Genomic DNA, 16,066 nt, shown 5'->3' with positions numbered 1-16,066 from the left:
AAGAAAGCGAGATGAGCGCCACAGCCCCAGAGTCGGCCAGAACTGGACCTAATGGTCAGGGGTCCCTTTACCTTTACTTTTTGGCATTATCAGGTGGAGGGGTGCAATTTGCTCAGCACTTCTCCCAATCTAGCTTGAGTCAGGGGTGGGGAGCCCACACGCTTGCCGGATGTACCTGGTTTCTTTTATGAACACCCCGCCCCTGAACCTACTAATCTGACACATTAGGAATAGGGTACCTCTACATCCTTGCCCTATGAATTTGTTTCCTGTGCCAGGAACTGTGCAGAGCCCATATGGATGGAGCAGTACTTTTGAGAGGGTTGGGGGTATGCGAAGATAGTATGTTGTAAGCATTTTCAGAAAATAAGCAAGAAAGAAGATGACAGTCCAGGTTGCAGAGACTTGTATTGTGCCCATGCGCCCCACAGAGCACAACCCCGCTTTGCGCCTAGAGGGAGTCACATGTATCCTGTTGACATTTTGCTAGTAGCAGTGCCAGCCACCCATCGTAACGAGAAGTTCTGCTTTTCTTTCCCCCTCGCCTCCATTTTAGCCACCTGCCCACCCACAGCGTCACAGCGCACCCAATGATGACCATCCGGATCAGTGACCGCCATCGGCTCATCCAGCCCTACCTTCACAACTACTCTTGGTTGCTGTTCTCCGCGCTGGCTCTCTACAGCGCCGACTTGTCGAGCGGCAAGCAAGGGGATGGCGAGGAGGCGCTTGACCCCCAGGTCGTCGCCCACGCCAGGGCCCTGCAGCAGCAGTGCATCCAGCTGATTGGGGACTGCTTGATGAAAGTGCAGCATGGGAAAGGTGAAGGGCATGGGGATGGCTGCTGAGACCCAGGGCAGAGCATCGGTGGGAGTGGGGGACGACACATGGCTTATCCCAGGCATAGATTCTGCCCACGTGCTAAGGCCTGTTGCTTTGATACAAAGCTGTAAGGTAGGAGCGGGGAGCCTTTGGCTCTCTGGTTGTTACTGAACTACAACTCCCCTCATCCGTGGCCACTGTTCATGCCTGCTGAGGCTGATGGGAAGTGTAGTTCAGCAGCGTATGGAGGACTGGGGGATCCCTGCACCCTGCCATATGGTCTGCATCTGAATTCCGTTTCAGGATGGAGATTGCAGAGGTTAACATTTTGCATGGGTGGGGTGTTTTATCGTAGGGGTGTTGGTTTTTTTGCTGGTGTATATGTTTTTTGATTAAAATATTGTAAGTCACTTTGAGTTGCCATAGGAAAAAAGTGGCTAAGAAATTTAAATAATAAAGGATTGGGGGGTTGTTGGGACACCCTCTTCCAGCATTTAAAACCCCCACTGTCAAAACACGTTGTACCTGCACTGCTCTTTTTGCTAAACTACTCTCTACCCAGTGTGGGCTGTTCAGTCCATAAGGCTGCCTTTCCCCATCCCTGGTGGCTAGGGAATAGGATAATTTGGAAGGGAGGCTTTCAGCAGTGGCAGTAAACCCCATATGAGCTGGTCTGGATTCTTGAACACTGCTGAGGCACAGAGTTCATTTTCTTAACCCTCAAGTTCTAGAACTTGCTCTAATTATGATGAGAGTTGGATTTATTTCCTTCTTTTCCTCCACCCTCATCCCAGTACACATTTAGGATCTGGTCCATTCATGTTCCGCTTTTGGATCATCTTATCTTCCTTCCCCCACACCCAGGTTTGAAAAGCCTCGCTCTGCTCTGCATGTTGCCAGAAAGCGAATCTTTACCCGAAAAGGGGATACTATCAGTAGAAAATTCCACAGACGGCACTGGTGAGAGAGCCATGGAAACCGATAAGGCGACGTCTGCATCTTTCACCCACTGCAACGTAAATATATATTTTAAAAAATGCTTCAATGTAAACGAAAGAGGCTTCAAACTGGTCCCTCTTTTGGTGTCCCTTTTTATGATTCTCTGCAGCTATAATGACTGCCTGTACCAACTTCTGTGTACATGGTACCTTCCAGATGTTTTGGGCTACAACTCTCTTCAGCCCCAGCATCCTGTGGCCATGCTGGCTTGGTCTGCTGTGAGTTATAAACCAAAACAGCTGTAGGATACACCGGGTAGGCAAAAGCTACCCTGCACTGCAGATTCTTGCAGCTTATAAGCAGATAAGGCAGAACAGGAGGATGTTGACTCCTGTTTTCTAGAAGGTGGGAGTGAGCTCCACATTCACAGCAAACGATTAACTGTGGTATACCTTCACACGTGAATATTGTCATTGATGAAGAATCCTATTTTTGTTAACAAAGAGACATGAGCGGTGGGTGGAACGAATGATGGCTTCCTAGGGCCTGAATCTGACTTCACCTTGGTTTTTTTGTATTTGTGGTAATTTCAGGCTGATAGCTAATAGTTCAAAAGTGTAGGAAACGAAGGTCTCATCTCACAAGGAACATAGCAAGCGCACCCATTCATTGAGCGCACACGTCCTCTTTCCCACACACCTACACTGCCAATCACCACCACCCACTCCCTTCGCTTTTCAGCTGGGGAGTTTCCTCCATCCCAGGAAGGATGGAGTGCAGACTTATCAAATTCCTTATGCTCTGGAAGTTAGGGACCCATCTGGATCAGGACTCAGAGGAAACAAATCCCTCTGGCTGAGGGGGGAGAACCTTCTTAAGGCAGCCCAATTTGGTGAAGTTGAACCCTGCAGGTTCTCCACCCTGCTGTTTGTTTTAGCTTTTGACATGCCAGGCTTGCCAACTGCATAAGAAAACTGTTGAAATTTTCGCCTCTCCTTTATTTGTAGGGGAATGGAAACGCTGATGAAATCCAGGCCTCTGCAGATACCGAACGAGGGCAGAAAGTGAAAACGGAGGGCAAGCCCTCCAACGGCCTTCCACTGAAGCAAGAAGTGGTAACACAAGAGAGAGAGAAGCTTGCCCTTAATTCAGATTTTCAAGCGAAGGAATCTATATCTGCAGGTAAGGATTACTTCCTTTTTGGATCCTGGAATTTCAAGTCACTACTCTGTTTTTAAATGTCTTTCTCCTTTATCATTTGAACATGTTTCTTCTAAGTTGGTGGCTCTGCCATTGTTTGGCATCAAAATTACTTTGCGCCTGCAGCTGGTAATAACATGTAGTCGATAGTAATCATTTTTAAATTGCCTAAAATGTACCAAGTGCCTTTCAAGACAACCCTAGCCAGCAGCCTTACAAACTATATTTATCTTAAATGTGGAAAAATGAGTTGGTGGAAGGAGAGGGAATAATTTCTGAGCAGAAGTTTATGCATGTTTAGAGAACTTAATAGAAGAAAGGTAAGTGCTAGTCATGGTTTACCAATATGAGCATTGCAGTAAGCCTTGATTAGCACTAAATTGCAAATAGGAAGTGATGCTGTGCTTGGGAGTGCAGATGAGGGAGTGCACAGGCCTCCCAAGGTGGCTTGGAGGACTGGCTAAATTGAGGCTAGATGCTTCACTGCTTCACACCGTGCATTGCACCAACTTAGAGGACTTTTAAAGGGGGGTTGTTATTATTAATTAATTAATTAATTAATTAAATTTGTAGCCCGCCTTGCATCCGAAGATCACAACATAAACATACAAAACGAGAACACGAATTACATAATAAGAACAAGAACAAATAAAAAAACCACCACCACCCTCCTACAAACACATTTAGAAGGACATAGAATGTTAATCAGCCAAAGGCTTAGTTACCAAAAAAAAACCCCAACACTTTTGCCTGGTGCCTAAAGCTGTATAATGAAGACGCCAGGTGAGGTTCCCTGGGGAGAGCATTCCATAAGTGGGGAGCCTTTTGTGGGGGAAGACACAAGAAGGCTCTCAGGTGATGATCACAGGGTCTGGGTTGGTTCATATGGGGAGAGGTGGTATAACGTGTAGCAGCAATCTAACTTACGAGGTTACCAGAGCATAGACAACAGAAGATAGGCTATCCCTGTCCAGATAGTGGCACCGTGGGACTACCAGCCGAAGCTGATGCCACCTGAGCTTCCAGCAACAGCAAAGGAGTATCCCTAAGCTATGTACCTGCTCCTTCAGATGGAGTGTAAGCCCATCAAGGGCAGGCCACCTCTCATCCATTCGTTCTAGGGAACCACCCACTAACAGTGGCCCAGTCTTATTTGGATTGAGCTTTGGTTTGTTGGCTCCGATCCAGTCCATTACCAAGGCAAGAGAACGGTCTAGCACATCCATTTTCTCACCTGCAGATATAAAGGAGAAGTAGAGCTGTGTGACACCAGCAAAGATCAATCCATGGCTGTATCCTCAGGAATCTGAGACATGCCTCTCAATACCACCTGCTGGTGAATAACCAGGATGTACTCATTTCCTGCGAGGGGCTTCCCAGGGGCATCTGGTTGGTTGCTGTAGGAAACAGGACTCTTGGACCGGATGGTCCTCTGGTCTGATCTTGCAGGGCATAAGGAAATATAAGGAAAATTAAAGCTAACCACGGTTATCACATTGCAGATGCAATGCTGCACCATGGTCAGTGCCAAAAGCGAGAGAAAGTCAAGCACGCGGAGGGAGCACACTGTGAACCTGCTACCTCAACAGTGATGACAATTCTGCAATTTGGAGAAATTTATGTTGCTTTCTTTTGTTTTGCAGATGCTGAAGTTGCCGACATTTTGACTCCATGCCGAGCTGAAGTGAAGGCGATGCCTAGCCAAGAGGAGATATTTGCCGAGTGCTCCCAGAAGAGGATTCTTGGGTTGCTGGCTGCCATGTTGCCTCGCTTGAAATCAGTAAGAATCTGCACAAACTGGGGGAAGGGAAGCCAGGGAGTTTCTGGGTGGCAAGAAGAAGGAAGCGGGTAAAGCAGCTGGAGGAGAAGAGGGCAGAGGCTTAACAAAGAACTGGGTGGTGGAGGTGGCCTTTTCCCATCCTTGGGACCCCACCAAACCACCTGAACCTGCAACTGGGTGTGGAGAGTGCAGCTGACTGCTGCATGGGACAGCCTGAGGCTGAGCCATCCACCTTGGGCCTGCTCGTAAAAAGCAGAGGTGAATAAACAGCTGGATAGACAGCCCACCTTGGATGAAGGCAGGAAGCAGACTGAGTGAGGACAGGAAAGAGCTATGTGTTCTTGACTCCGAACATTTCTTGCCTTGAAGGCCAGGTGTTGATTTGACACCCATTACAAATACATTTGTTTTGGGACACGGGTGGCGCTGTGGGTTAAACCACAGAGCCTAGGACTTGCCGATCAGAAGGTTGGCGGTTCGAATCCTTGCGACGGGGTGAGCTCCCATTGCTCGGTCCCAGCTCCTGCCAACCTAGCAGTTCAAAATCACATCAAAGTGCAAGTAGATAAATAGGTACTGCTCCGGCGGGAAGGTAAACGGCGTTTCTGTGTGCTGCTCTGGTTCACCAGAAGCGGCTTAGTCATGCTGGCCACATGACCCGGAAGCTGTACGCCGGCTCCCTCAGCCAATAAAGCGAGATGAGCGCCGCAACCCCAGAGTCGGCCACGACTGGACCTAATGGTCAGGGGTCCCTTTACCTTTAGCTTACAAACACATTTCAGGTGAGACCAGCAGTCCATTCCCAGCTGGAAGTAGGCAAAAACTGGAAACGGAGAAAAGGAGTGAAGCACATCCCCAGTCCTCTGATTTCCTCCCCCCTTCTCCCCTCTCTGCAGGACTCGACGATGTCTCTGATGAACCTGGACCAGATCCTCCCACTCATGTTTCAAGTTGTGATCTCGAATGCCGGCCATTTGAATGAAACCTACCACTTAACCCTGGGGCTCCTAGGCCAGTTGATTCGGAGGCTGATGCCTGCAGAAGTAGACGCTGCCGTGACCACGGTCCTCTCGGCCAAGCACGGCCTCGTTGCTGCCGATGGGTCCTCTGTGCCAGAAGGATGGAAGACGACCCATCTCCTCTTCAGCTTGGGAGCAGTTTGCCTGGACAGGTACATAGAGAAAAGTTTTCCTCTGCCTAATCCTGGAATAGGGAACGGTAGGTGGGCAGAAGTTATTGCAGGCGGTCTCCCCACCTGCAATAGCCAGTGCAGGACACCCCCACACCCCCCCATGGTCTGGGGCACTGGGCAAGCACAGGATCCACTGAGTCCCTACCAGGCCCTGCTGTTGTCGTATCACTACAGTAGGCCTGATCCAGGGCTCTTTGCTGCACCAGCCTGGACTCTGGCATAGTGAGGGGGCATTTACCCCTCTCCATTCCATCCTGGCAACATGAGCTGGTTAGTTTCGTAGGTCTTCAGAAGATGACAGTTTTTCCCTGCAGCAGTGAGCAGTACCCCCCTCCCCCCAGAGGTGGTGAAATTACCAAGGGGTGCTAAGAGGCAAGGGGGTGGCAGAGGTAGCATTGGAGGTGGGGTTAGAGGCTGAAGTGTAACACCTTCTACTGCTCTTGATTGCTTTCAAAGCTATAGTCAAGTTTCTTTGTACAGTGGTACCTCGGGTTAAGTACTTAATTCGTTCCGGAGGTCCGCACTTAACCTGAAACTGTTCTTAACCTGAAGTACCACTTTAGCTAATGGGGCCTCCTGCTGCTGCCGCGCCGCCGGAGCCCGATTTCTGTTCTTACCCTGAAGCAAAGTTCTTAACCTGAAGCACTATTTCTGGCTTAGTGGAGTGCGTAACCTGAAGCGTATGTAACCTGAAGCATATGTAACCTGAAGCGTATGTAACCCGAGGTACCACTGTATTTGTGATTCTGAGTTTTCACAAGATATCTCATTATCAGTAATAGCTGGATCTAGTTCATCAGTTTTGTTGAATTAATCAAATAGTTTTGATTGGATTTTGAATGAATGTGCAGTTTATCATTACTGTTTTGAATTATTTGGTGTTGTTATCATCCTTAGCAGGCCGTGTAAACGACTACAGTATTCTGAATAATGCTTTTTATTGGGCAGGGGGCAGTGGGGATGAGTTTGTGGACCCATGGAGGGGGCAGTGGTCCAAAAAGATTTGGGGACCACTGCCCTAGAGTGTACCAAGCATGCTGTTTCTATGGGGGGAGGCCAGCTGTCATTTCCAAGAAAGCTTGTTCACCCTTGATTAAGGTATTTGCTAAGCATCAGAGGGAAGTGTGCCTTTGCTTGATCATTGGAGTCATTTGTCGTTTTGGAAACCTCACTGGTGCATGAATAGCGCACACAGACACACAGCTAAATGGGCTGCTCAGCCTAAGAAAACCCCAAACTTTTTGTTTTTCAGCCGTGTAGGCCTCGACTGGGCATGCACTATGGCCGACATCCTCCGAGCCCTGAATGCCTCTGCACAATGGCACAGTGTGATTGCTGCGTTCACAGACCACTGCATCAAGCAGCTGCCCTTCCAGCTGAAACACACCAACATCTTTACCTTGCTGGTACTTGTAGGCTTTCCAGAGGTGAGTGTGTTGAGCTTTAGAGCACTGCCTCTGCGGAACCATTTCCCAGGGAGCGCTGCCACAATTGCAACAACGACAACAACAAAAAATGCCTTTTGCTAGGGCAGGGGAGGATGCATAAAAGTTAGTCGTGGTCAATCCTTGCCTGGAGTTTGACCTCCTCTCTGCTCTCTTTCTTTCTCTCTCCGCTGCCTACAGGTCTTGTGCATGGGGACCCGGTCTGTGTATATGGACAACGCAAATGAGGCCCACAACGTGATCATCCTCAAGCACTTCACAGAGAAGAACAGGGCGGTGGTTGTGGACATGAAAACACGGAAGAGAAAAGCAGGTTCTACACCTCTTCCTTTCAACTTGATCTCAGCATGATCCCCCTTTCTTGTACCACTTGGTTTTGCTCTTAGCTGCCTTCACAGTCACAAGGGCTAGAACACTCACTTTTTTTTTCTTTTTTAAAGAAGTGACTCGTGTTAGTTGGTTAACAAATGAATGAATTGTTTTACTTCCCTCACACAGAAATTTCTGCCTTGCCCTTCTGGTGTCCTTTTGCCATTCAGGGCAACAGTTTAAAATCACAACAGCACAACAGCATATTAAAATGCAAACAGTAAAAACAAAGGCAACACCCAGGTTGGTGTTCAACTTAAGCTTTACTCAGAATAGACTTGTTGAAATTAATGGCTGTAATGAGGTCACGTTCATTAATTTCAATGGGTCTGCTGTGAATGGAACTTAGTTGCATACCACCACCCCGCAAATAAAATGCACATCATTAAAAATCCATATAAAGGCATAGATTAGAGATCACAAGTAAAAATGACCTTGGCTGGCAGAAGGAATCAAAATGTTTGAATGAATGAATGAGAGTGATGGCCACACAACACGAAGACTGTTGTGGAACCCCATGAATCCTATTTTATTATTTCTAAGGCAGTTCATTTTTCACTGTTGCGGGAAATTAATGGGATGGGATTTGAGAATGGGTTTCAGGTGTTTGGTTCTTTGAACGCATCACCATTTTTATGCATTACTTTTCTAGACAGAAGCTCAGAGGTGGCTGCTTACACAGTGGCACGTTTGGCAAAATAAATGCTGCGGCACCACAAAATCTCTATATTCTACCTTGCTGCCTGCATTGGGGTTATTTTGATGCACGATCAGCGTCCCACTTTTGTGTATACCTGATTTTGTTTATTTTTTAAGCGAATAGAATTGATGTTTGGGTTGATGCTATCCGTGGAACACTTGGGGTGTTAGGTCAAGGTTGGCCCCAGTACTGAACCAGGCCACGATCCCCAGCAGAGACCTGCACAGTTACCTCCTTCCTCTGCTTTCTAGTGAAAGACCTCCAGCTGGTTCAGCCATGCGGAGAAGCCGATGACGAGTCTCGGTGCCAGTTGCGGCAGTACCTCCAGCACTTTGTGTTCATCACCAGCCATCTCCTCCAGACCAGCATCAACAGCAGCTTTGCAGAGGCTGTGGAAGCAACCTGGGTCTTATCTCTTGCCCTGAAGGGGCTATACAGGACGCTTAAGGTACAGTATAGCATGGCAGGTACTATAGGCAGTGGATATAGGTGGTGAAGCCAGTGGTCTTCACTATACCTTATTTATTTAGAGCAGTGTTTTGCCAGCTGTTGTTGGACTACAACTCCCATCATCCCCGACCACTAGTCCTGCCAGCTAGGGATGGTGGGAGTTGTAGTCCAACAAAAGCTGGATACCCAAGTTTGGGAAACCCTGGTTTAGAGCATTAGGATCCCGCACTCTTCAGCTGAAAAGGCTCCCAGAGCGGCTTACAGACAAGCCATTAAAACTAAATGCCCCGTCCTCCGGCTTACAGTCTAAAAAGAGAGAACATAGCACACAAGGGGAAAGGAACGGGGAGGGAAGAGGGGGAAACAAACACGAAATCCGTTTGACTTTGGAAGTGGCCTGTAGAAGAAAGCAGGACGGTGCCAATCTCAGTCCAAAGAAACAAGGGGGCAAACCTCAGAAAAGTGGCTGGAAGAAGATTTGCATTATTCCTGGTGACTCCCTATTTCTTCATGCGCCCAATGCCTTTTGAATATGATATTGTTGTTCAGAGGCAGGAAAAAAAAGTGGTTCAGAGAGTATAATTCAAGCAGCCAAGTATAAGGTTTAAGATGTAAAGATTACACGAAAGCCACATCATGCAAGCAGTTTTCCATCTGGGCTGCGATATATCTGGTTTCAACAGGTTTTTCTTCTCTTTTCTCCCCTGTCTTTGGCAGATGCATCCCTTTGAAGAAATTCACACCGCCTTCCTTCAGACGGGTCTGCTTAAATTGCTGGTGAAGAAGTGCAGCAAAGGAACAGGCTTCAGTAAGACCTGGCTTCTCCGAGACTTGGAGGTAATGCAGGGGTTTCTCCAAGTTGGCGGGGCTGCTGGTCCCCTGCATCTGAAATGATTCCTTTTGCTCATCTGCGGTAGCTCTTTCCAGTCCTCCAAAGAGAACACATGAGGGCTCAAGCTATGCAGGGGTGTAGAGGAGATCCTTGAGCCAACCTTGTCTTCCTCTTGTGACCTTTCATGCATCAGTTATGGAGGTCTGGAGGGGAGACTCTTAACTGTGTTCATTTTGAGCCTTATTTTGAATGCCTAAACAGGACTAATTCCTCTTGAGCCTCCTGCCAGTCATTTCATTTTTTTTTTTAAATATACATTTTTATTTCCCATTTTCCCATTTTACATTATTCAACAATAAATATAAATCACACACAAATCCAGTAATGTTTGCTGCGACTTCCCTCCCTCCTCTTCTGCAGTTTCTTATTTTTCTATCAGATTCTCTTACGGCATATCTTAATTTATCCTTTTTACCCATTTATCTGTTTTTAATTCCCTTAAAATCCTTGCTGCTCGTGTTTATATCAATCCTGCTAATGTTTTTAATTGTTTACAGTCTGTTTTCATATATTCAATAAATTTCCCCCATTCTGCTACAAAGAGTTTATCATCCTGATCTCTTAATCTTCTGCTAAGCTTTGCCATCTCTGCTTATTCCATCAATTTTAGTTGCCAGTCATCTCTTTTTGGGGTCATTTCCTCTTTCCAGTTTTGTGCATTTATCATTTGGGCAGCCGTGGTAGCACAGATAAATAGTTCTTTCTGATCTTAGTTATTTTAAGCATTCCCCCCCCCCCCCGTTCATTATAAATCATTTCCCAGAAGGCTTTTGCAACCTTACAGGACCAGCACATGTGAAAAAAGTACCCTCTTTCTCTTTACGCTTCCAACATATATTGGATTTAGACTTACACATTTCTTACAGCTTGCTAGGCGTCAAATACCATCTATACATCAGCTTCATGTGGTTTTCTTTTAATGCGTAAGCATGCTGTAAATTTTAAATCTCCTTTCCAAAGACTTTCCCACGCTGCCATATCAACATAATAACCTATGTCTCCTGCCAGTCCTTTCAGACAGTGCTAAGCTGGGTGGGCCCAATGGCCTAACTCTGTACAGGGCAGCCGCATAAGTTGCATTGATTCAGATATTGACGGCAATTGCATTTAAGGCATTTATACCCCCATCCTTAGCCAAAAAGGCTCTATTGCACCTGTCACCAGCCTGGTGCCTTCCATATTTTTTGGACCACAACTCCGGTCAGGTATGGCTATGCTGGCTGGGATGTATCAGGAAGTTTTTAAAGTTTGACATTCCCCCCCCCCTATTTCCTGGAAACCACCTAGAGTGGAAAGGTTTAAAAATTGTTGTTGTTGTAGGAGCTGAAGTCCCAAACATCTGGAAGGTACCAGGTTGATGAAGGTCAGCCTACAGGTTGTGTGGCCTGGTTGGTCTGCCACCTACATTCAAGTTGCATTTTGTCTCTTGCAGATCTTGTCAATCATGCTTTACTCATCGAAAAAGGAGATAAGCTCCCTGGCGGAGCACAAGAGCCCAGACCTTGGTGAAAGGGACCAGGATCAAGCATTGGATCAGTCTGCTGTCACTCCCACAGATGCTGACCAGAACAGGCTCGATCCACTGGAGGGCTTGGATGAAACCACCAAAATATGCTTCCTGGTACACTTTTGACATTTATCTAGCAACAGGCAAGAATCTCAGAATTGTAGAGTCGGAAGGGGCCACAAGGGTCATCTAGTCCGACCCCCCCCCCAGCAATGCAGAAATCTTTTGCCCAATGTGGGGCTCAAACGCACGACCCTCAGATTAAGAGTCACGTGCTCTCCCAACTGAGCTAGCCCAGGCCACCAAGCAGCACAGTATGTTAGCTCACATTGCACAGATCGGGTCTTATTTCGAGGGTGGGGAACCCTTTTCAGTCTGTGGGGTCACATTCCCTTCTAAGGAACCTTTGGGGGGTGGAACACATGCGAGTGGTGGGCAGGGCCAGAGGCAAAAGTGGGCGGAGCAAGAAGTGTAATATTTACCTTTGTGCAGTTGGCTAGTTTCCAAACATGTCCAGACCTAGGGACTGGAGCCCACTTCATCAGATGTGTGAAGTGTCTTTCTCTGAAATGAACTCTTGTCCATAGGAGGAAACCTCTTAGTCTTTGAGGTACTACTGGACCACAGTTGCTGATGCTGTTTTTACATCTTTGTTCAGCAGCTTTGGGTGAAGTTCTGATGGTTCTCAGGATGAACTGATAGATTAGGCAGCAGGAACTCCCTTTTCTGTGGCCCCACAAGATACTAACAAAGAAAGCTTAATGAATGCATTGCTTAAATGTGCTCATGAAACCCAATTTCAAATTTGGGACTTCCAAAGGCTGACTCACACATACAACACATGCAAGTCACACACCCATTGTTGAATCATAGTCCCCTAGAAGCAAAGAGTAAAAGCATTGACCATTTCCCCTGTTGAACTTAATTCCAGATGACCCACGATGCCCTTGACGCCCCTCTGCATATCCTTCGGGCCATGTATGAATTGCAAATGAAAAGGACCGATTCATTCTTCCTGGAGGTCCAGAAGAGGTAACGAGTTCCCAAGGCTAGCTGGAAATGAGAAGCTGGGTGGGTGCATGCACCGGCTTGACTGATCAATTTTGGAACAAAAGGACATGTTTTTAAGGCGTATGAGGCCACCACCTTGCTGGAGCTGAGCACATCTGGAGTCTTGGCCAGTGCTTTGGGTGGGTGACTGCCTAGGAAGCACATGTCTGCCTTCTTGGGTTCTGTGATGAAAGAAAGGTGAGATAACAACATAAAAGGACAAATAAATAAAAGAGGAAAAGAGCATTATGGATACTACCTTTCCAGGAGTGGGATGGGGAAGAAGGGGTTGCTTGTGTGTGTGTGTTTTAATGAACTGTTATGAGGAAGAGTTGAGTACCTTTCTAAAGAACAGTATTCACTCAATGTGTTGTTGTTGTTTAGTCGTGTCCGACTCTTCGTGACCCCATGGACCCCATTCACCCAATGTAGTGCAGGGAATTACATTGTGCAGAGAAGCATTCCTCCTCTGAAGTGAGTCAGCCAATGAAGGCAGTCCAGGCGCAGGCCTTGGTGTCAGGTTCTTCCACTATAACAAGAGCAGCCAATGTGATCCACTGTAGATGTGTGTCGGACACCACCTCCCTTCCACCTAGGACCAGCTTAGGACCAGGTCGCTTGAGAGACCTCCTCATCCCTTACAGTCTCAGTAGCTCACTGCTTTCCCTCCTGCAAGTTCCAAAGGCCGCAGAAAGCCACTTTGTGGCAACTTGGGAGCAGGGCTTTTAGCGTGACTGCCCTGTTTCTGCGGAATAGCATTCCTGCCAAGGAATGCACTTTCTGGAAACAAGTGAAGATAATTTTGTTCCAACAGGCTTTCCCAGTGGGATAAAGGGGTCTTTACCATGACTACCCATTTGTTATGGTTTTAGTTTTCATATAAGTGCATTTGCCGTTTTCGTGCTTTTAAGCTGTTTTTGAATTACCTTGTTTGTAGATGACCTTGAGACAGTGGTTTAGAAGGCGATTAATAAATTAAGTAGAATAATGATAATCCTGACCATTGGCCATGTTGGTAGCTGGGGATGCTGGGAGTTGGAGTCCATCATTTAGCGGGCAGCCTGTAGGCTTTCCTGTAGGCTTTCCCTGTGCTGTATACACCTTCCCCTTGGAGAGCAGCTAAGTGGTAGGTTGGCTTCTTGCTGTCAGCCAACTCAGCTCTCCACGCCATTTGCATCTTGCAAATTAAAGCTGGGAGGCATTAAATACTTAACTGCTTTGCAATCAGCGTATTCAAGATTTCAGCAAACAAGAGCCTTCCTGGGGAAGTAGCATTGGGAATGTAAATGGAGAAGGCTTTTCATGCAAAGATCCTGTTTTTTATTTACGCTTCTGGAATTTGACTGCAAAATGCTTGGGTGTGCCCTTAAAGGTTTGACGGTGACGTGGTGACAACGGATGAGAGGATCCGGACATTGGCTCAGAAATGGCAGCCCAGCAAGTGCTTGCGGTCGGAGGAGCAGATTTCCAAAGCGCTCGATACGGACATGATCATTGTGCCATGTCTGGTGAGTCTTCCACGTACGTCAGTGTACTAGGAGCACCTAATGCACATAAAATAAAACATTTGGAAGTATTCAGGTGGGCAAATAGCAATGAATCCAGCATGTCCAAACTGCAGAATCCCAAGAATTGGGAGTATACAGAAGAAGGAAGAAGCAATACATAAATACTCAGTTTAGAAAGGTTCATAATGTTGACACCAAGAGTCACACTAGTCTCCAGTGGCAAATGAGTGTGGCTGATTCAGTGAAGTGTAGTGGTTAGACTAGGACACAGGAAGCCTCAATTTAAACCCCCCACTCAGCCAGGGTGCTCAGTTTGGCTAAGAACTGCTGTCCCTCATCCTCAGCAGCCTCACAGTAATGTAAGTTTCTAGTCCGTAGTAGCTATGGAAAACAGCTGCCCCAAACTATGTGGACTGCATCTGCCTAGGAAAGCCCCAGAGTGGTAAGTGGTGTTGGATTTTGAAGTGAAATATAACCCCGAATCTCTGCAGCCTGCTCCTGTTTTACAGTCCAAGCCTGCCCCCTGCAACAAGGCCACAGAAGAATCCAACCCCATCACCCAGAAGCTCATCACCAACACGGAAAGCGACCTCCAGCTCAGCTACGCCAAGCAACGTCGCACCAAGAGCTCCGTCCTCCTGCACAAGGAGCTGGACTCCAGGAGCAAGAAGGCCGTGCGCGGCTACCTCTACCGGGTCAACGATGCCACCGCCGTCCTTTACGCGAGGCACGCCCTGGCTTTGCTGTTGGCCAAGTGGCCCGACGACGTGGCGATCAGCGAAGAGATGCTGGAGCTCAGCGGTCCGGCTCACATGACGTACATCCTGGATATGCTTTTGCAGCTGGAGGAGAAACAGCTGTGCGAGAAGGTAGCAGTTTTTTCTGAGAGAAACACACACACACACACACCCCTCCCCGGCATATTGAAAGATTGTGGCTTTGGAAAGGGCTCTTTAAAACCTGCCAGAGAATACATTAAATCAATTAAAGTCCCTGCCCCACAAGCTTACACCCATGGCACACAATGGAAAAGGGACAGGGAGGGAAATCAAGCTGAGGAACCAGTTCTGGAAGGGCTGTTCTCATATTGACCAGCTGGCACCGTTTAAGGGTGGGAGGTGCCTGATGGAGCTGGTCTATCAGCAAAGCTGATGGAATGAGCCTTTTGCTCCCCATTTCCCACAGAGGCATCTTGAGGGAATGGCTGCCCCCAGGTGCCAGTCGAGGGGAGAAGTCTGATGGGGCTGGCCTGTCTCAGCAGAGCTGATGGAGTGATGATGATACCAACTGTGCTGCATTTGCAAACCTGCACTCGCCTTCTGAAGCCGGTTTAACTTGTGCTCTCTGCAGATTCTCCTGAAAGTGCTCCGCGGCTGCAATGAAAGCATGTTGGCGACGATGGCGTTGACGGCCTGTCAGTTCATGGAGGAGCCCGGGATGGCCGTCCAAGTGCGGGAGTCCAAGCACCCCTATAACAACAACACAAATTTTGAGGTACTCCCCCCCCCAGCAGTCTGACATCACCTGTGTGAAATTACGGTGACGGCCCCCCAAGAGCTGGGACGTGGGCAGGAGAGAGAAAATGGCCTTAATGGCGTTACTTACGAAGGCAGGTTTCCAAGTAGGGCAGGCACAGGGAACCTTTTTTCAGCCACGTTCTCTTCTGGGCAAACTTCTGGGCTGGGGTGGGGCCACATGCCAGTGGTGGGCGTGGCCAGAGGCAAGAGTGGGCAGGGCAGCAAATGCCAGCTAGTGACTACACACCTTCACACAACTCTCTCTGCCTCCTCCCTTGCAAGCGAGAGATGTCATCCGAGTACGAGGACACATTCCATCCAGGCAAAAACCCTTAAGATGAGCAACACGGGCTTGGCTTTAGTTTCCCCATGTGCAAAACCTACCTTCTGAGGTGGGTTGGATGACTGAGATAATTTATGTGTAGGTGGGAATGAGATGCTTGGAAGGTGGCATATGCACTGCAGTTTCTAAGGGAATTTTGCAAGTGGGTGCAACAACCTGTGGCTCCTTTGTGGGAGGTGGGAAGGAGCCACACCAGGGCAGCTCCAAAGAGCAGCACTGGGAGGCAGAAGAGGTTTTTGTCGAATGGAAACTGCCTCCCCCTCTTTGGGCAAAGTGTGCTCCTACTAGCTATCAACTGAGAGGTGGGTCTGAGTGTGCGAAGAAACCAGGAGCCCACCTTAACCTCTCGATT

At 47.8% G+C, this 16,066-nt stretch overlaps 1 protein-coding gene across 2 annotated transcripts in view; it reads left to right on the top strand.

Annotated features, from left to right (window-relative positions):
- ZZEF1 (zinc finger ZZ-type and EF-hand domain containing 1) overlaps nt 1-16,066 on the top strand; it is a 76,427-nt gene that overhangs the window by 44,269 nt on the left and 16,092 nt on the right. Inside the window, exons 36-49 of one of the 2 annotated variants that reach the window (XM_053367948.1) lie at nt 557-822; nt 1,687-1,838; nt 2,769-2,943; nt 4,605-4,741; nt 5,638-5,912; nt 7,186-7,360; nt 7,559-7,691; nt 8,699-8,895; nt 9,615-9,734; nt 11,222-11,410; nt 12,228-12,328; nt 13,719-13,854; nt 14,364-14,723; nt 15,205-15,348. In XM_053367948.1, the coding sequence (XP_053223923.1) occupies nt 557-822; nt 1,687-1,838; nt 2,769-2,943; nt 4,605-4,741; nt 5,638-5,912; nt 7,186-7,360; nt 7,559-7,691; nt 8,699-8,895; nt 9,615-9,734; nt 11,222-11,410; nt 12,228-12,328; nt 13,719-13,854; nt 14,364-14,723; nt 15,205-15,348 (2,560 nt within the window). Of the gene's footprint in view, nt 1-556; nt 823-1,686; nt 1,839-2,768; nt 2,944-4,604; nt 4,742-5,637; nt 5,913-7,185; nt 7,361-7,558; nt 7,692-8,698; nt 8,896-9,614; nt 9,735-11,221; nt 11,411-12,227; nt 12,329-13,718; nt 13,855-14,345; nt 14,724-15,204; nt 15,349-16,066 lie in introns of both variants that reach the window. The other variant, XM_053367947.1, reaches the window with a different exon arrangement.

Source organism: Podarcis raffonei, chromosome 15 (genome assembly GCF_027172205.1).
Source record: "Podarcis raffonei isolate rPodRaf1 chromosome 15, rPodRaf1.pri, whole genome shotgun sequence".
In the NCBI taxonomy this organism is placed as follows: Eukaryota; Metazoa; Chordata; class Lepidosauria; order Squamata; family Lacertidae; genus Podarcis; species Podarcis raffonei.
Note: the sequence above shows the minus strand (reverse complement) of the source record. Positions and strands in the feature narration are given on the sequence as shown.